The sequence below is a fragment of the Diaporthe citri genome (assembly GCF_014595645.1).
Source record: "Diaporthe citri strain NFHF-8-4 chromosome Unknown scaffold_6, whole genome shotgun sequence".
NCBI classification, from domain to species: Eukaryota; Fungi; Ascomycota; class Sordariomycetes; order Diaporthales; family Diaporthaceae; genus Diaporthe; species Diaporthe citri.
In genome coordinates, this window is record NW_025064851.1 from 579,181 (window position 1) to 598,361 (window position 19,181).

The window sequence follows — 19,181 nt, forward strand, 5'->3', positions numbered from 1 at the left end:
TATCGCGTCACTCCCAAACCATCTCCCGGGAGACCACCCCCGCGCCGATGGAGCGAATGTCGAAGCAGCTCATCTTGAGCGGCAAGTTGAAGCCCGAAGTGCGCCTGGGGATAGAGATCTCCAACTTCGCACAGTCCCTCGATGATGAGCGCAGAGAGGAGTTTCGGCGCATGCAGACTGCAAAAGGCATCCACTTATCAGGCTGGGACGTTATCAGGGTTACCGAAGAGATCAACCAGGAGGGATCTCGTCGCCATCGTAAGCACAGTTTTTCTCCTCTTACGATTTTCCCTCTGTCGTGTTCGGGGATGTTTCAGAATGTGTCACCTTAGGCTCAACAGCAGGTGATTAACACATACCAGGGGCCTGGAAAACTCATGGAACGAAAGTGGGTGGTTTCCTATCTCGTATTCAGACACTTGTCAGCATTGGCGATGTCTTAATCGGGGGATCTCAAAATCTCATTGCAACAGGGGTATGGAGTGCTCTGAGGCTGTCGTTAACAGTGAGTCCATCTGCTCAATTTCCATAGCCGTGTCTTTGAGCGGCCGGCTGTCTCTTGACTAACATGCTCAAGATTGCCACGAATTACATGAGCTACTTTGAGAAACTGTCGACATTGTTTATGAGGCTCGGAACCTCATGGGCACTTCATGAAGACTTTGCGCAGCTCTTCCCCCGATCAGAAATACTTCAGACGTATTTCTGTGAGTACCTAGTCGTTCTCATGAAGCTTTGCAACAAGGTCGTTGTCTTCGGCCAGAAGAACACTGGTGCCCAGTTGTTTTCTTCCTTAGGATCATCTTTCGATTCGGAATTTGGGACTATTCAAAAGGAGTTGGATCAGTGGGGAAACTTGATTCAGCAACAATGCCAAGTCTTAGCGATGAAGATAGCCACCGGTGCAAAAGACAGCAGGTCCCAAGACGCGAAACAACGAATATTGCGGAGGCTATCACCTCACCAGGGCGACTTTGAAACAAGATGGAGACGCCAGCGCAAGAAAGGAACTTGCGAATGGATGTTTGACACCCCAAGTTTCAAGGACTGGAAGTCTATGCAGACATCCGCGACACTCTGCATTAGTGGTAAATTGGGCTGCGGCAAAACGGTATCAATGGCAAATCTAGTTGCCCGGGTGGACCTCGAGAAGCCATGCGCGTACGCGTTCTGTGCATCCCAGGAACCAACAAGTCTGAAAGCCGCGAATATTTTAGGAAGTATTGCTTTCAGTTTACTGGATCTGCCGCCAGAAGCCATGATCTGGGGAGACGCCGAGCAGTTTGACGCTATGATCAACACTTTCGACCCGGAGAGCATTATCAACTTCGTTTTGGGCCTCCTCCCCGTGGACAGAACATTCATCATTATCGTCGACGGTCTAGAGGATTGTTCCGGGGCTGACATAACTGATGTGATTTCCGGTCTCCGTCGCCTGGCACAGAACCGAGTTGTTCTGCTATGCTATTCGAGTCGCTCTGATTCACGGTTTCAGCTCGTTGCTAAGCAACATTTCGAGCCGAAATTCTTGATATCCCCAGATGACGTCAATCACGACGCGGAGCTTGAGTCCTATATCGTGGAAGAGGTCACCAAAAGAAACACTACCAGACAATTAAGTCCCCACCTGGAGGAACTCGTGAAGAAGCAGCTCATTATCGGGGCACAGGGAATGTCAGTGGGCAAAATCCTCGAGGAAGAAACCGTTGCTAAGCAGATGTTTACAGGTATTTATGGGCTTCGCTTCAGCTTGATACAATCTTCCCTGCCAATTCAAATGTTGTCATCACGGATGACCGCATCTTAAACCTTATAACGCATCTCCCGAAAGACCTACCGGAAGCTTTCGAGCGAGCTCTCGAAGGAATTACAGATCGCCAATATGAAGGTAGGATCATGAAACTGGTCATGGCCGCGGTTACTCCTCTCGACCTCGATGATATCAGAGTTGCATTGTGCGTTGTCCCCGGCGAGCCGGTTTGGCGTCCTGAAAGGATCGCCAAGGATGGCACCCAACTTATATCACTCTGTGGAGGGAACTTGCTCGAACTCGACGAGGAGGATGGGAAAGTTCGGTTCATCCACCACAGCGTTATCCAACATTTGCTCTCGCCAGCACGCAGTGAAAACACGACATCATATCACTTCTCAGCCGAGGCTGCCGAAAACTACATTGGAGCTACCTGTATCACGTATCTCCACCTCCCCGTTTTGGATTCAAGGGTAACCGTTACGAGGAATCTCCAGAGCGCTGGTGTGTTAGATAACGTGATTGGAACCACACAGGAGTCTCTCCCAGGTGTAAGCCGCTTGGTTCAACATATTCGATCAAGGGAACAAAGACGGACCCGGCCTTCTCAATTTGACATCGGACACGTTCTTTCACAGATACAGGCTACTCGCATACAGCAAGACCTAGACCCGCGTTGTTTCGCACCTTACGCCACAAGCCATTGGGTATTTCACACAAGGTTCTTTGACGAAAACATTCGGCACTGCAAGGAGAGTTGGGGGCTTTGGTGGCGGCTTCTGAAAGGTGGCGTGGCTACGGTCAAGCCGCCATGCGCAGACCTGGAGGAAAGGCCATACTCGGGCCTTGTATGGGCAGTTGAGAATGCGCACGGGTCATTATTCCGAAATATTCTTTCCCAGCGCGATCTGGCCCCAGGCCACGAGGCTGAAGTCGTACGTGCCCTCGAATTGCACAAGAGCATCCGTGGCCAATGGCTGGGGGACTTCTTGGTCCGGTATCTCTTGAGCTTGCACAGCAATGAGATACCGTCGAATTGCGACAAAATCACCTTACTTCTCGACTTAGGTGCCGATCCGGTTGCGCTGCATTCCGTATTACAGTGTTCGCCGATCCAGATTTTGACAACGGGGATCTGCACAGGTGCCTTATCTGCTGAGGACGAGGAGCGACTCATTCGCGAAATACTTTTTCATGCATCCTTCCAAGGAGCTCTTAAAGATGATAGTTTGCTTGACGCTCTCGAAAGGCTGCTGGACAGGCACAAATTGGTCGCTATTGCTGTGATTCTAGCACTTCGCCCGGATTTGAAGTATGAGTTTCACCGGATTCAAGCAAAAGGGTTATCCGAAAAATCAGCTATCGAGAGGGCGCTAGATGACGAGAGGTGGGAAGAGGTGGAGAATCTTGCTAGCCAGGGTCTCGTGAACACGCCGACGTTCGATGGAAAATCGCTGTTGTGGAGAGCCATCGAAGTGAAGAGTGACGCTTGGGTTTATCACCTCTTGCGTCTCGGAGCAGATCCAAACATCGGACCGTTTGAAATGATTCACGACATACGCAGTCCAGGCTTCGTGGCGACATGCTACCCTCTCGAGGCTGCTTTGTGGCTTCGCAGGACACGAGTCTGTCTGGAGCTTCTTCGTCACAAGGTGGACATTGATAGGCTCGGCGGATCGCTCATTCGGATCGCCGAGGTGACTGAAAACTGGATTTTTGCTGCGAGACTACACGAACATCTGATTGGATTGAGCGGCAGAACCAGCCCGATCATCAACGAATCTCCAAGCATGGCCATACAGCCCTCGCGATGGCGTGCAAGATGCTATCTCGTAGCATTTCGGACGAGCCTCCAGGCTTCCGAGTACCCTTTCAAGTTTCCGACCTCGCGGAGGACTGGAAGTCCAAGCTCGAGAAAATCATCTATCGACTGGCGCTGGATGAAGATGCTGAGTACGTGAATGCCCAAGATGCGGAAGGAAGGACAGCGCTGCATTACCTGGCAGAAACAAAGAATACAGACTCCCAAATGTCCAACACTCTCGTCAACGTCCTTTTGAGCCGAGGCGCAGACCCGAATCTGCCGGACTGTCATGGCGAGACACCCCTCTGGCTCGCAGTTCGGAATGCGGCATCAGTCAACTTAGTGGTAGAGCCTCTCATGGAAGCAGGTGCGGTTCCAACTCGAGCTTGTCTATCGTACTTCTCTTCTATACTCAAGGAAGCCATGATGGCGTACTCGGACACAGACAACCAGGATGTGATACGACTGGTGAGGCTGTTACTTCAAGCTGGAGCGGATCCACGTGTGCAAGTTCCCTGGACACTCGCACATCCGGACCCTTCTTTGGTATCATTAGCAGCGACAAGAGGCATGCAATGTTTGGTCAAGGATTTTATGCAGCACACGAAAAAGCTGAATGGACCAAGTGTAGAAGAAGAGAGTGATTTGCAGTGAGAGAGAGTTAGAACCCAGCCATCGAACACCTAAATATCCTGACTTCATTTCCCCCAGATTCAGTGATATCTCTCCTTTTACATCCTAAAGGCTGGAGAATGAGAAGTTATCATAACATTCATCTATACCTTATGCACACCCTGTTCTAGAAATTTGTCGCTCTTCTCAATCATATCGCAAAGTACTACGATCCCTGCAGTAGACCTTTTCGAACAGCGTCTTCGATAGTTATTTGTGCGGGCGATCAGATATGTGCTACTGATAATCAAATATAGAGGGACCTATCCAGGACATAACACGGCTTTGGATATAACATGGGCTTCTCCGCTCATTCCGACTGATAGGAAAGCCTTTACAGCTGTGTCCTCCCAGCACGTGGCTAGAGTAGCTTTAATTACAATAATAATAATGACACTAATTACACCCAAAAAAAAAGCAAAGAGACATCAGGAGCATCTCGATGTTGCGAATTAAATGCTACATGCTCCTCAAAGGACACCGCATTCAGCCAGTGACGGATGTGAGACCCTGGGTCATGAAGTCCGGTTCACCACCAAGCGATGCAAAAAAGTCCCCAACGTAGTTCTCATCCTTGAGCCCTTTCTTGAACTTGTCACTCTAGCCACGTAAAATCCCCTGGACAATGCTGACACCCGTTAGATACAAATTCCGAAGTGCAGGTTCCAACCCTCCAGACCTGTCCATGTTAAATGGGAGCTTTGGAATTGCATCCGACGGTTGCCGGTCGAAGTCCGAGCCGGCGCGCGTGATCAAAATGCGGTAGAAATCGACCTTTCCTTGGATTGCAGCCCGCAAAAGAGCGGCGAGGATAGCTGTATCCTCTTGAGCTGTCATGACGTACTCCGCTTTGCCATTCGTGTACAACTTTGCCACATGTCCCATTGCATCGGCCAATCGTCTACCGTGCCAGAAGATGTTGGAAGAGAGAACACCTCCTTCCACGACTGCTGGATCAAGGGTGGCAGCATGATGGATGCCGCGAGGAGATTCGGCGAAACGAGCACGATACTCCTTGGCTCTGGGTGAGTCTTCTAGGTTCACAGTGTTGGCAAAAGACATGGCCTGCTTTCTGAGGGCATCGCTGAGTTCGTAGATTTCGGATCCGGTAATGTACTTGGGATATGAATCGACCGAATGCAACATGGTGACGATGGCGGTTCTACCACAACAAGCAGGTCGACGAACGTTGTGGGATCCCAGACCCAGGATACACAGAGACTGCAATGCCACGCAATTTCTTTCCGGGCTATCACTCTGTCTGTGAAGATTCCCTCGTATTGCATGGGTTATACAAAATTGGCATTTGAATACCGTCTACACTGTCACAAGATCATGAAGGATATAAAGGTAAAGGTTAATTAAGAATAAATTTTAATTACATAGGCTTATCAAACCGGGCTATCCCAAAATCATCACATCGTACCCACATTACCTCACAGGCACAGGTGTAGTCAACTCAAACGATACGCTCGCACCGCCAGGCCTCACCCAGAGTGTCAGCGGATCACTCCCAAGCTGCTCAGATCTGGCGCCCTTTGTATCCCTCACCGGGCCGGGGAAAGTCACCGGGATCTCAACCTGGCAGTTCCCATCGGCGGCCGACACCGTCGCCCCGACAAGGCTGTTCCCGTCCGCCGAATAGTCCATCCTCAGCGCGGGCCGGCACTCGTCTCTCTGCCGCCTCTCGACGAACGCGATGCCGAGGTCGTCGTGCTTGAGCGTGCGGATGGGCCAGCTCACCAGCCTCGTCATCTCGTCCACCAGCTCCTCGACCCAGATCTGCAGCAGCGACAGGTTGGCGTACTCGCGGGCGGCGGTCCGCACGACGCCCGTGTCGACGGCGTGCATGTTGGCCTGGTGGAACATGTACGGGTCGTGCCGCAGCGCGAGCAGGTTCCGCGCGGCCGCCATGCGCTCGACCTGCATGATCCCGTCGAAGCCCGTAGTCTGCCCCAGCGCGTTCTGCCACAGCGCCGTGTTGGACGCGGCGTCGTCGCAGTTGAAGTAGATGTTTGTGGCGAAGCGCGGGATGATCTCCAGCCCGGCGGCGCCGTTGCGCTCCTCGGTCGTCGTCAGCGTCCAGAAGGGCCGCTCCGTGTTCAGGAGGCGCGGGCGGGTGTTGTCGCCCACCACGTAGGTGATGCCGTTGCCTGTGAAGGCGCGGATGGCGTCGCCGTTGTGCAGGCCTGTGATCTGCGGCGGGACGAGGGAGTGGGGGGAGAACTTGGGGTGGCCTGAGAAGCCTGTGTTGTTGAACCAGATCTGGTTGAAGCGGATCTCCTTGTCCACATCGGAGAAGGTGGCGTTGGACAGAGCCAGATGCGTGAACGTGTGGCTCACATGGTAGAACTCATCAAGGTGGGTCGTGAAGTAAGTCGCAAGCGGGTCGAGATCCTCGCACTGCTCAGACCAGGTATAGCTCGTCTGCTCGGGGGGCCAGGCGTCCTCGCCAGTACCGAGAGGCTTTTTGAATTCCTGGTCAACGAGGACGGGCTTCGCCGCCGTGATGACGTTGGTTTCTGGGACACATATGTCGGACCCGTAGGAGCCCTGCACAGCCTCCTCGATATTTCCGTTTCCATTGTAGGCCATCTCAATCAAATAGTCAGACCCAGGGGGCATGCGAGAATTGATATCCCTTGTCCATGCGGCATGTGCCTCGACATCATCCACGCGCAGGCGGAAGTTTCTCTCGGTGCCGTCTATTGTATGTTAGCCTTCGGCCCCAAAGGTCCAGGTGCGGCTCCTAGGGAGTGCTAGAAAATGCTTGGAAGTGAAAGACAAGGTACCGCAGCAGGGGCTATCGTATACTTACAGATTGTGGTAGTCAGGAGGACGTCATCAATATGTGTGCCTAGGTACGCTCGTCGCTGGCCAAGATACAGCCCGCGCGTCATCCAGCTGATCCACGAATGTTGAATAAAGTTGGATGCTTGGCTCCAGCCCGCCGCAAAGCTGGTGAAGAAGACCATCTGCTCCCGCGTGCCGTTGGCATGTGGAAAGGCGTTGATGACAGCAGCCGTGGCATCGCTCGTGAATGTTGGTCCAGAGTGCAGCTTGGCAATAGGGTAGGTCGTTGCGGCATCGGTCACATCAGCACCGTAGTAGTAGAGACCGTCCATGGCGACCGTGCCCCCTTCCTTGATCCCAGAGCTCTCAAAGCCTGTCAGGTTGGTGAAAGACCAGAGCTGGCCGGCAGCCGAAGAGCCTCCTGGGGCCCTGATGTTGGCACCGAACTGCGTCGTGGGAAACACATCCAGCCGGGCCATTCGCACGCCATACTTCACCTGGTAGTCATAAAGCGCAGTCCACTGAGCGTCCGTCAGGGCACTGAGCCAGCCTGCCCTCCCGGGCTCGTTGTACTCGTAGGAAAGCTCCTTGAGTGTGACGATACCGCCATAGTTGCCATACCCGTCTTGTTCAAGCGTCGGTAGAGGCGTTCCAGCTTGAGGGAACGTGAGAACTTCATAAGAGATGCCGAGCCCCTCCAGACCCAATGTGCATATATCTGCAAAGCTTGCGACCCATTGGTCTCCAGTAGGAACGATGCAGAGGATAGTTTGCCTAACACCAAGTGGCGTGGAGTTGGACACCGCTGGTGGGGAGGTTATGTTGGTCTCAGGCGCGTCGTCTATGCCCTGGGCAAATGTAAAGGCGGCATCAAGAGAGAAGATCAAAGCTGCTATGCGCAACGATATAGTCCACCTGGACGTCATGTTGGCCGTTGTAACGAATGATTGATGCTGAGCCTGAAGGCCAGTTTAAAGATAGAGACTGGTGAAGACTTGGCGTCATCCAATGTTACGCTGGACTTGATGGGCACCCCCGTCCTTTATACATGGCCCCCTGAAGTCGTTACCGTCACCTGCTCACCGAACCAGCGTGTAGTTCAGGATGGCAAGCTGGCAGACCAAGAAAACCTACTGGCTCCCGGACATCAGTATGGCTGGCTCTCTCGGAGCTCAGGAGAATAATAGTCTATTTGAAGGCCACAAGCCCCATACCTTGGAATTTGTAAAATGGCGTGCAGCTGGCATATGCCAAGGTCCTCCATCACATACTTCTTCAGCCGCAAATACGAAAAGTCCAGGATCGATGTAAACAAGTTAAAAGCATCATCACGCCAAAACATGCTGAACATGAGTTGCCAAGTAATAGGCGACGCCCATCACGAGTCGGACAAGACTGCGTAAGGGTCTTTGATCCCCGTAAATCGGTCTTGGTAGCGGCGTGGTCACCCAGTGTCTGGGGACGGCCAAGATAAATAGCATATTGGCCAGGCTGGGCTCGCCCGTAAAGCTGACCGCCCCACCCACGAAGAGATGCGGCCAAGCCTGCCTAGGACGCTCCTCCATGTGCCTTTAATTACTCCAAGGCTCCTGGATCATAGGCTTACAAAGAAACGTGGCAGCGACCGCGTCCTCTGGGCGCACCAGCCCTTTGGCATCTAGGTAGCAGTGCGTCTCCGGCACTCGACTGCCGCGCTTGAATGCTACTGTAGTGCAGACAGTTTTTATTAAAAGTTTTTCCACAGGAGGCGCGCAGTGGCGCAGCTGGGCAGCTGTGCCCTAGGTACCCAGGCTAGCCAAGGCCCCTTTTTGCTCTCGGACCGCCCTTGGCCAGCGGCTCGGCGCACCCGCCTGTCGGGTACGACTTCGCCGCCAAGGCTGCCGACGATATCTTCGGCGTGATGAGTCACAAGTTCCCGGAATGTTGGGACCAACATCTATTGTGGACAGGGTGAATATTACCACAAGAGAAGCCCCGGGGAAGAAAGACGACCAGCCGGAGACAGACAGGGGAAGCGGACATTGCATCCTGAGCCAGTTGCGCACTAGGGCTGCTTTTCTGCTTTCATAACTTCCATTCCTTCAGAAAAGCTTATAGCAGAAAAAATGCAAGACAACGTTGTGAAATTTAAGCAGTCTCTTACCGCGTCACAAGGCTCCTTCTGCTCGCAGAACTCTTACTTATACTATAGTGACATCCTGCTCTTGCTCGTCTCTGGAGAATTCTTCAACCATATCATATACAATCCCGATGCGCTTGAATATCTTTGGCCCAGTATTGGACGTTGGGACTAGTATAAGCGCCACAGATGCGATGTATTCGTCTCGGCCAAGGATCCGTAAGCAGTAGACGACATTCTTATCCGTGCACAGATCCTTCGGGTGCGTTCCGTCGAAGCGCTGCCAGGAGCCTTCCTCGCAGCACTCGCAAGGACTGCCATTGCTTTTCGTTTCGCGGCAAAAGGAGGCATAGCTTGTATCTTCAACCGTATCAATCCTGCATGGAGACGCACGCAGGATGTTCCCGTTGTTACCCGGAGTCTCCTGGGCGCGTATAATTGCACACTGAGTCATTGTCCTCGGACCTCCTGGCATCCGGTCATTTGCATTGTCAGATGTTTCCGGGCTCGCGTCCGTACCCCCATGGTCTGTTGATTGTTCTCTCAATAAGTCTTCTATGGAAGTCATGCGCGGCCGAGCCTGTAGAATGTGATGGGCTGGCGTCATGAGTCCCCTGACTTTCACGAACGCGCTAGAGACCTTCCCGGTAGTGTTCGTTCCATCAATCGTCGAAGAAAGTTCGAGGATTTCCAGACGTGATGTATAACCGGGGAGCCAGTTCGGCCATTCGATTCTCGAAACGCAGGAGCACCACGAGAACGAAGGCCCCAAGTAGCTGGTCGGGCGAGAAGACCTGTCAGTTGTCAAGACATGCCATTAGAGGTCATTGGCAAAGCTGTCTTCCCAGAGTCCAGCGACGTACCGCCCCGTTCTCAACAATCCGAACTTTTTCGCCGTGCCTGAGAGCGCCGGGAGGATATCCTCACGATATGTGATTTGATTGGAAGTAAACACACTGACGATACCACGCCACGAACCCGAAGGATCAGCCGCTTTGATATCTGGCCATTGGACCGATTTTGCAAACTCGTCTTCTTCTTCATATCCGGCTGGATTTTGTATGAAGGTGTCGAACTTCCGGATGTATGACCCACCGAGTCCGACGGCGCCGCACTCGCAGTCCCACTTCGTCCGGCAGTGCCAGACTACTTCCGAATGGGTGAAATGCAGGACCCGAGGCGATAATACCAGCTCCTGGAAGCACCAGGCTCTCTCCTGGAGAGGATATAGCCCATCAACTTTATAGTCCACTTCCACATCTATGGAGACGGGTCCTGTGTTCAGCCTTCGTGGTAGGAAGCAGCCGTCAGATCGTTTCTCGCGCATGAATACATGTGGCTCGACCTCGGAACTGCCCATGACGAACTCATGGCCCCTCTCGCGAGGGAACAATCCTTGCTGCAAGACACTGGGGTCAGTACCGCTTGATCAAAGGAGTCTCAAAACTCCGGCTATTTTTGGGAGTCCCAAAGCTGGCCGTACTGTCGAAAATAATCAAGCGGAGAGAAGGATTAATCCAGAAATATACATACGCTACCGTCAGTTGCTGCCGTGGCGGCGATTGTAAGATAGGCCGCTTCGAAGATAAGCGCCATCCTTGCCGCTTCGCGCTCCCAATCCTGAGCATCGTCCTGGACAATGAAAAGCGAGTCGATCCAGAGACACCTAATGCCAAGCCTGCGGGTCACTGCAATGGCGTCCTGGAAGGTGTTGGGCAGCTTGGCCCACGGGATGCAGGTCTTCATGGAACACATGTTCTCCTTGGTGGTTCTAAGAGGCTGTTTGCCACCCCAGCAGTGACTGAGAGCAATGTAATCGCCAGGCTCTCCGTTTGTATCGCAAGGATGAGGTGCCGTCCTGCCATCGGGCGATCCAACGTCGATGACGCGCGTGGGGAGTGTGCGTGTGGAAGTGCTAGACTTGCAAGCTGAGTGACCATCCTGGCAGGTTTTGGTCCAGGTTGAGATCATCTCCGAGAACTCCTTGGACTCGGCTTCGAGGGATAAACGAATTGACATTCCTCTTACAGATGCAACCATCTCTGAAGATTCCTTTAGTCTTTCGGGCACGTCGTCTCCGGTCCTATTTCTCCCAGGGGTCGGCCAAGGCGGTAAGCATCCTATCGTCTATTAGTCATGAGGTGATTCCTAATAAAGTCGTGCAGTATAATGGTCAGAAAACGATAGGGAACAAAAAACAATGTCCAAATTTACCTGGGAGTGCGTAAAATTCAACCATGGCTATACGAATAGGCTGTATCTCCCACATTTTGCGGATATCCGCTTCCAGAAAGCCATCCTTCGATATACGGATACCAACCATAACAGACACCGCGTCTTCCTGAGTCAAACACCCCCAATTTTCTTTGTACAATATGATACCTTGGTATAAAATTGCCAAGATTGGACAGGAATCCTCCCCCTGCCCAGTTTTCTCAAGGGTAGACAGGTGTATTCCAGTACCTTCTGGCAGGACTGCCTGGTTTAGAACATCACATTTTTCACAAAAATGCATATCGGGCGCGCGTGTGTATCGCAAAGTAGGGATTTGGAGTCTGGAAAGTCGTAAGAGATAGAAGAATGCTGGTGCTCAATAGTCAGCGCGGTGGTGGATGGCTTTTGTGGTGTAGAGAACCCCACCCCTGCAAACATTGGGATTGCCATACCACAGATTAACAGCTTCACCGAAGAGGACCGGCTGGACGAGCTCGCTGCCGGAGCAAAGAGAATAGGTTGCGGGGTACAAACCAGTCGTTATACGGAGTCACGAAGGGTAAGATATATTGCTGCGGAGAATTGACAGGCCTGTTCGAATCCTTCAGCCGCGCTATGTGGGGGATCTTCTGCCGAGGCAGCCTGCTGCGGCTGACGGGTGGATATGCTGCAACACGGAGCTTGAAAGTGATAGGTTACCGCAACATACATGCCCTTTGACTAGTAGCTGCAGTGCAGTCAACCCTTCGACATTACCACCCAAGCTTGGCCGCCTATCCCCTTCCAGTGTGATGAGACACACAGCTATTCAGATCGCGATCTATATTGGCTGGAGTGGTCACAGCAGTCTTACATGCCAGTTAGGATAATAAGATAAGCCCAGCAGACGGGCCCAGCAGGCCCAGACTGTGATCAGCCCCACAGACCTAACAAGACTCATATAGATAGAAACAAAGGGTATAGAAATACCTTCCCAGAGCTAAGGCTGCAGCTAATTAAAGCATATTGCATTTAACTTACATATTTATACTCTAATGGTGTGCTAACCTAGCTTGTAGTAGCATAGTTCCCGAACCCAGATCTGCTGCAACCTCGAATCTACCATACCCTACACCTACATTACAGACAGAATGGCTCCTATTTCAGCCCCGTACTACAAATCCCTCTAGGTTGCCGTCGATCCATTTGTTGATAGCATCCTCGAACGCCACTGACCCCAAAGTCCATCCCACCGTAGATCTCTTCTTGTCGTCAGGCTTATCTTGCTTGGCTGGGTCTCTGTAGTCCGTGAAGTATGTGGGAGTGCAGGATGCCACCGTGGCGTACCACGGGCTGTACGGCTTCAGGCTCTCCGTATATCGTTGCTCTGCCTCTTTGCTGACTTCCACCTCAACCCCGCTAGCATTAGAAGCCTGCTTGACTGCCGTCTTGGCGATGTGGGCAGCCGTCTTTGCTGCAATAGAAAGCGGATACGTGGTGTTCGCGGACCCAGTCGCGCCTTTCGCTTTGTAGAAGAGCAGATTGGGAAATTCGTGGGTAGCGACGCCGAAAAAAATGGCAAAGTCCTCGCCTTTCCACTTATCGGTCAAGTCGCGGCCATCGCGACCCCGAATGGGCATGCCGAGAACTTGAGAAGGATCACCATCTGCACCGGTGGTCGTTGCGAAGCCAGTCGCCAGCACAAGTACGTCGACTTCATATTCCTTGGTGAATTCACCATTTGCAACCAAGATACCACCGTCGGTATAGCCAGAGATGCCCTGGCCGTCGGTCTCGACAAGCGTGACGTTTGGGCGGTTGAAAGTTTTGAGATGCTCCTGGTGGAAAGTCGGACGCTTGCACAAGCCAGGGTACCAAGCCTTTAGCATCTCAGCCACCTCCGGGTCTTCCACTTCATGCTCGACGTGCTTACGGAGATCGTTAGTGATTCCTGCATCTAGCTCCAGCACACGCTGTAGATGTTGTGGCGCCTTGGCGGGCGTGATGTCCTTCGCTCGGGGGCTGCCAATTAGGCCAGAGAACTGGCGAGCACGGCTCCAGCCGTCCTTGAGAAGGTCGTCCTCGGCAGCCACCTCTGGGTGGTCGTTGAGGAACTTGTTTAGGTTTCTCATCCTCTCGGACTGCCAGCCTGGCCCCCCGGCAACCTTTGCCCAGCTCTCGGGAGTCTTTTCGAGTTGTTCCCTCGGGCTGCAATAAGACGGGGTACGCTGAAAGACATAGAGCTGCTTTGCCCACTTGGCTAGCTCGGGGACGGCCTGGACTACAGTGGCACCGGTGCCGATGATGCCAACTCTCTTGTCTTGCAAGTTCACCATGTCGGGCTCGGATTGTGAGCCGCCGGTGTATGCATAGTTCCAACAAGCTGTATGGAAGATTTCGTGATTCTTCATAAAGACCTCAAGGCCCGGGGCGTCAGGCGCGCTGGGGGAATAGAAAAGACCGCCGGCGGGCATGAGGAACTGAGCACGAACGACAAAGTCGCCGCTCAGGTCCTCATGATTTGGGCCTAGGTTGCGGCTGAGTTTGACAATCCATCTCTGGGTATCATCCCAGTCCGCGCTCTTCGCTTTGGTGCAGAACATGCCCTATATGCCGAACTTCTCGGCGATGCCCTCAACATTTTGACGAATTGCTTCGCTCTTGGAGTAACGGTGTTTGGGAACAAATCCTGTTTCCTCGAGGATTCAACGTAACCGACGAGGTGAAGTCTATGTCGCTACTTTGCGGCTTCCTCACTGTTTTTACGGGCGACTATCTTCTCAATTTCAACGGCAGCAGCCTCGAATCCTCAAGCCCGCCTAGTGAATACGAGTTGGCGGGTGGTCTCGGCTCCCCCTCGAGGGAAGGAACAAGCTTGCAGGGCTCTATAAGGTCGGTCAGGAGTGCGTACACCTAAATGGTGCTGGAAAATTGGTACACTGTCCTCTTGAGTAGGGCATGCTAGAAAGAAATTGGGCACATGATGTGAAGGAACAACTGTCCTTGTTTCCACTATTCTATGTACCATGGGGCCCGACGCTTCTCGTGCCATCTAATCCTGTACCGCAAACGCCTCGCGTGCTGTTCTACTGCTGCGCGCCAAACGGTCCCCGTATCTAATGAAAACGAATGGGATCACGCCCATCACCAATGCAATGAAACCCAACACCGATGGCGCCCAGTGAACCCCTAGGTTCGTGTACATGCTGTTCGCTGCAAGGGGCAGCGTGATTGCTCCGATGGACCGCGTCATGCTGGCAGCAGCATGTGCCGACGCAGAGTACTGCCGGAAGACGTCGGTCAGATAATTGATCATGCCCATAAAAAGCAGCTGGAAGCCGCATCCGAAGAAAATGCCGCTCAGCATGGGCACGATAGGAGACACTGAGGGCCAGACTGTCCAGCCCAGCCAGAATAAGGAGATGACCATGCTAAAAAGGCTGAGTAAGCTACCATATCAAATATGAAGTGACAGGGACACTCACCAAGGAGACGCTATGCACGCGAGAGGCAGTCTGCGGTAGATTTGGTTCTTTGTCCATGCGACACCCGCCTTGGTTTGTCGATCGTGGTACCATGTGAAGGCAGCAAACATGATTAATGCAAGAATAACACCCACAGCCTCTGCGATGAACATGTTAGAAATATTGTGGTATTGAGTGGTGGAATGAGCGTCACTTACGCGGTATGAACGCCAGTCCGGCAATCGCTGGAGAAAGTCCATAGAAGCCTTGGAAAATGACGGGGTATGCTTGGAACATAAGGTAGAAGACAGCGTACGCCAGCGCCAGATACGCAGAGGTACAAAACACGATTGGTTCGGTGACAAGAAGGGTGACCGGACGGAGAAAGATCTTCTGGACGTCAAACGGCTTCAGCTCAAGCTGCTGTCCGCTCTCGACATCTGCACCGGGCTTCTTGAGCCTCTTCATGACGGCCTTGTTGTGGAGTACCGGCGCGTAGGTCTCGGGAAGTGTAAGGACAACAGGCAACCCCAAGGCCGCAATCATCCCAGCAATCCAAAATGGCCAGCGCCATGACATCTGGGACGAGAAACCGGAGATGATGGGACCAATCAATGGCCCGATAGTGGTGACAGTCATGTACAGGGCCATGGCGTTACCTCGAACGGAAGCGTCGTCGAAGGTATCAGCGTAGAGTCCGCCGAGAACACTGGTCGGAGCGGCGGCGTTGATTCCGCACAGGAGACGAAATACCAGCAGTGCTGGGTAATTCGGGGCCCCAGAGCAGGCGAGCATGAAGACGAGGTAGCCAAGAAAAGTGCCGATCAGAACTGGCCGGCGTCCGATGTACTCGCTGAGGGGAGCAAACGCGAGAGGGCCGATGACATAGCCGACCATGAAGAGCGAGTTGAGAAGGATGAGATGAATGCGGTTGGTCACCCCAAAGTGGGCGCTGATCGCATCAAGAGCGCCCGAGGGCATTGATGATCCCAGGTTTCCATTGAAAGTGCACGTAAAACCCGCGACGACAATGTGCAGTTTTCGCAGCTAGGACGTGTCAGATTGTGCGTCTAGAGTTGGATAGGCTTGAGGCTATTCCCTACCGATGAGAACTTGGTGGCATCGACAACTTCATTTTGCTCTTTCTCCAATGATGAATCATCGGAGACGTTTCCTTGGTCCTCGACGTCGATGTTAGACCGCTTCTTCTCAAAAAAGCCACCGCCGGGGCGCTCAGCTTCAGGACCCATGTTGGTGGGTTGTTGGTAGATTGCTCAAAATCCGACGAGACAAACTGTAGTTAAGCTGGCCTGCCACCAAAGCACCATCAAGACAAGGTGCAAAGGACGAACTATAGCTATTATTTATTCTCATATTTACGTACTTCGTGTTTCATTGACCGCTTGAAAATTGTCATACCATTACTCTTCTGTCAGTTTCCTTCATGTGGCTCAACAGAGAACGGTGCAAGTCGATTGGCTACTTTTGCCGAACCTCAAGACAGTTCAGGAACCGAGTCGCTGACAAAGCGGGTCGCTCATGCTCGTGTATCCAAGTGATTGGCTGCTTTTCCCGAGCACGCGAAAACCGGCCAGAACCAAACTTCCGAGGGCAGCTCGGTTTTTCCTCCTTCACAAACTTCCGATTAGCACCACTCAGCAGTCGTTTTCCTCCGGTTCTTCGATGCTAACCTTTCAACCTTTGTGGCCACCTCGGTAGTCGAGGGCCCCATCTCGTCAGTCCCTCGGAAATGGTGACAGAAGGGCTTCGGCCGGTCAGGCGCAGGGCGCATTTGAGCGCAACGTCGAAGAAATCGAGAACCAGTATGACCCCGATCTCGGCTTTCTTCCGTGCTTCTGCGTTGTCTTGTCTGAGAGCCCCATTCTAACATCGCGGCAGATGGAAGGGCTTGTCTGACATGTCATCGGAGGAAAGTCAAATGCGACATTCTCGAGAAGGGTGCGCCGTGCTCGAAATGTCAGGCGAATAACGCGTCCGACTGTCAGATTTATGAGAAGAGGACACGATCCTCGGCCCGTGCCGCTCGCGGTTCCAATGTGCCAATTCAACCTCGATCGGTTGGTCTTCAGTCCGCAACGGCTCCCGCAACGCCGACTCCCACCCGATCGAGCCCGTGGGCGGGTGATGCTGTCAGACCCGTTCCTCGACCGAACTCAGCATGTGATGCCACCTCTCAGACTGACCGCGGCAGTGAAGATGCAACACATAACATGGCCGACTTCCTGAACAGGCAGGAAGTCGAGCACCCGGAAATAACCCGTTGCGGCCGCCTCTTCTTCATCGGTACGGAATTTTCCAACCTCCACTACTTAGTCCGCCAGCGCTCGAGGCGGCCAGACCAGAGGGTGCTCCATTTCGGAAGCCACCCGCTGCCTCCCAAAGTGCCTTCGGTGCCGGCCGAGATCCTTGAGTTACCACCCAAGGCCTTGGCCGATGAACTCGTCAAATCATACTTTCTTCATGTAAATCGAGGCCTGCCTATTATCGATGAGGAGGACTTCATGAAGGTTTACCATGGTTGCGAGGGCACTGGCCATTTCCCGAGGTGTAGGCCGCAATGCAGACCAGTATCGTTACTGTTGCTGAACGCTGTCTTCCTCGTTGGAGCACGCGTTCTAGAACCAGCGCGAGAGGAGGTCAAGTCCCTCAGACCCGTCTTATGGAGAAGAACCAAAGCCCTTTTCGACAGTCGCTTCGAGCAACATCGCGAGACCTACTTGCAAGCCTCTCTCCTCTTGACGTGGCAGTGTGATGATCTCGAAGACATCGTTTCCAACACTTGGCACTGGGTAGGTGTCGCTACCAGAACAGCATTTGGTATGGGTATGCACCGAGATGCGAGCCCATCTAGTCTCAACGCCATGGACAAACGCCTTTGGGTTCGGCTGTGGTGGATTCTATTTCAATTCGACGTTCTGGTCTCTGCGTCTTACGGCCGACCACAGGCCATGTAAGCCTCCGCTATCCACTGCGCAAATTCCCTTTTCTTGCTGATAGTCGGTGATATTAGCAACCTCGATGAGTCCGACGCACGACCACTTGAAGAGCATCATTTCCAGGGGCTTAGCAACCCAGAGTTCGACTTCACTATCAGTCATACCCGCCTATGCCTCATTTTCTCAAAAGCAATGAAAAAGAGAGTGGCCCTGCGGTCTACTGCCGCAGACCGAGCCGCGGCGACCGCAGAGGCCGACGCAGCTCTTGCGGACTTAATGACGCATCTGCCCGAGAAGTTTCACAGTCCCAAAGCCGACCCAGACCCTTGGCAAGCAATGTTTCATCTAACCTACAATAATTTCCTGATCCTGCTCCATCGGCCATCACCTAGCCAAGACCCCGATTGTCCCTCGGCAGACACCGACTTGAGCATTTGTTGCGACGCTGCCATTACAATATGCTCCATGTTCGAGTCTCTCAGGAAAAGGCATTTGTTGGACAAGCTCTGGATACCAAGTATTCATGTGCTCTTCACTGCCCTAGTACACGTGTCAGACCAGATGCGCTCTGCGAATCCACTTATCGTAGCTAAGTCTAAACGCCTCTTTGACTCACTGATACTCACTTTACATGCTCTCAAAGGACAGTGGTTATATGCGCAAAGCCTATTAGCCCTATTCGAGGGACGGAAAGCGACTGGTTCTTGGCGCACTCAGCCTGACTCGGAGAATGGAGCTGGTGATGGTGATATCTTTCGCCACAGCGGTGACTCTCAGCTTCAAGAACATCTTCGGGTTGGCGAAGGTGTTCTCAACGGCTCAGCTACACACCTGCCAGCCATTAGCCACCCTGGGCATGGACATCCCGCACCGGCTTACTTGGGACCTGCCGGTCTTGATTCGTCCGACCCAAGACGTCTCGTGTCCCAGCAACAGGGTGCGATCGTTGGGGACGTGTCACAGGCCAATCATATCTACGGCACCAGCTTTGTCGGGGATGGCTTGGACATGACTGGAGATGCTGATAACATGGACATGCTGCAAGTACCATCGGCGTTGGAACTTCTTCTTGCAGGCGTCGGTAATGATTTCGGCTTTCATTATTGAGTTTCGGAACCCAGATGACTTGCCTACATGTCTTCAAGATTCTCCGCAAACGGAAAGATGCGACTCGATCAGACTCTCGTGGCTCGCTATAAGCACGGGTCGTAACACAAGCTTTACGTGGGCTTAAATATGAACATTCTGAAGACACGAAGACGAGTGAACAGGTCAGCGGACAGAATCGTCGTTAAATCAGCTTCTAGCTGCATTGCCTAGGGACGGGCAAGGCCTCAGAGACCACATTATCAATAGTCAAATTAGCATCAAATACTTAATCAGCAGCAAGGGCCAAATGTTAGCCCAACTAGAAGTGATTTTGGTAAGA

At 52.8% G+C, this 19,181-nt stretch overlaps 5 protein-coding genes across 5 annotated transcripts; 2 read left to right on the plus strand and 3 right to left on the minus strand.

Annotated features, from left to right (window-relative positions):
- Nucleotides 1-47: 47 nt before the first annotated feature.
- Nucleotides 48-4,208, plus strand: INS49_012189 (uncharacterized protein; the record flags this gene model as incomplete). The annotated part of the gene is made up of 6 exons (XM_043172894.1): nt 48-258; nt 474-505; nt 578-1,674; nt 1,728-2,301; nt 2,389-3,447; nt 3,510-4,208. The coding sequence occupies 6 exons, from the start codon at nt 48-50 to the stop codon at nt 4,206-4,208; spliced, it is 3,672 nt and encodes a 1,223-aa protein (XP_043022191.1).
- Nucleotides 4,209-4,712: 504 nt separating this feature from the next.
- On the minus strand, nt 4,713-7,945 carry INS49_012190 (uncharacterized protein; the record flags this gene model as incomplete). Its single annotated transcript, XM_043172895.1, has 4 exons — nt 4,713-4,824; nt 4,897-5,388; nt 5,662-6,931; nt 7,045-7,945. The coding sequence occupies 4 exons, from the start codon at nt 7,943-7,945 to the stop codon at nt 4,713-4,715; spliced, it is 2,775 nt and encodes a 924-aa protein (XP_043022192.1).
- A 2,010-nt stretch (nt 7,946-9,955) lies between these two features.
- Nucleotides 9,956-11,178, minus strand: INS49_012191 (uncharacterized protein; the record flags this gene model as incomplete). The annotated part of the gene is made up of 2 exons (XM_043172896.1): nt 9,956-10,537; nt 10,672-11,178. 2 exons carry the CDS (start codon nt 11,176-11,178, stop codon nt 9,956-9,958), a joined length of 1,089 nt encoding a protein of 362 aa, XP_043022193.1.
- A 1,316-nt stretch (nt 11,179-12,494) lies between these two features.
- On the minus strand, nt 12,495-16,045 carry INS49_012192 (uncharacterized protein; the record flags this gene model as incomplete). Its single annotated transcript, XM_043172897.1, has 6 exons — nt 12,495-13,918; nt 13,971-13,984; nt 14,535-14,771; nt 14,817-14,955; nt 15,014-15,842; nt 15,899-16,045. The coding sequence occupies 6 exons, from the start codon at nt 16,043-16,045 to the stop codon at nt 12,495-12,497; spliced, it is 2,790 nt and encodes a 929-aa protein (XP_043022194.1).
- A 981-nt stretch (nt 16,046-17,026) lies between these two features.
- Nucleotides 17,027-18,859, plus strand: INS49_012193 (uncharacterized protein; the record flags this gene model as incomplete). Its single annotated transcript, XM_043172898.1, has 2 exons — nt 17,027-17,766; nt 17,827-18,859. 2 exons carry the CDS (start codon nt 17,027-17,029, stop codon nt 18,857-18,859), a joined length of 1,773 nt encoding a protein of 590 aa, XP_043022195.1.
- Nucleotides 18,860-19,181: the final 322 nt, after the last annotated feature.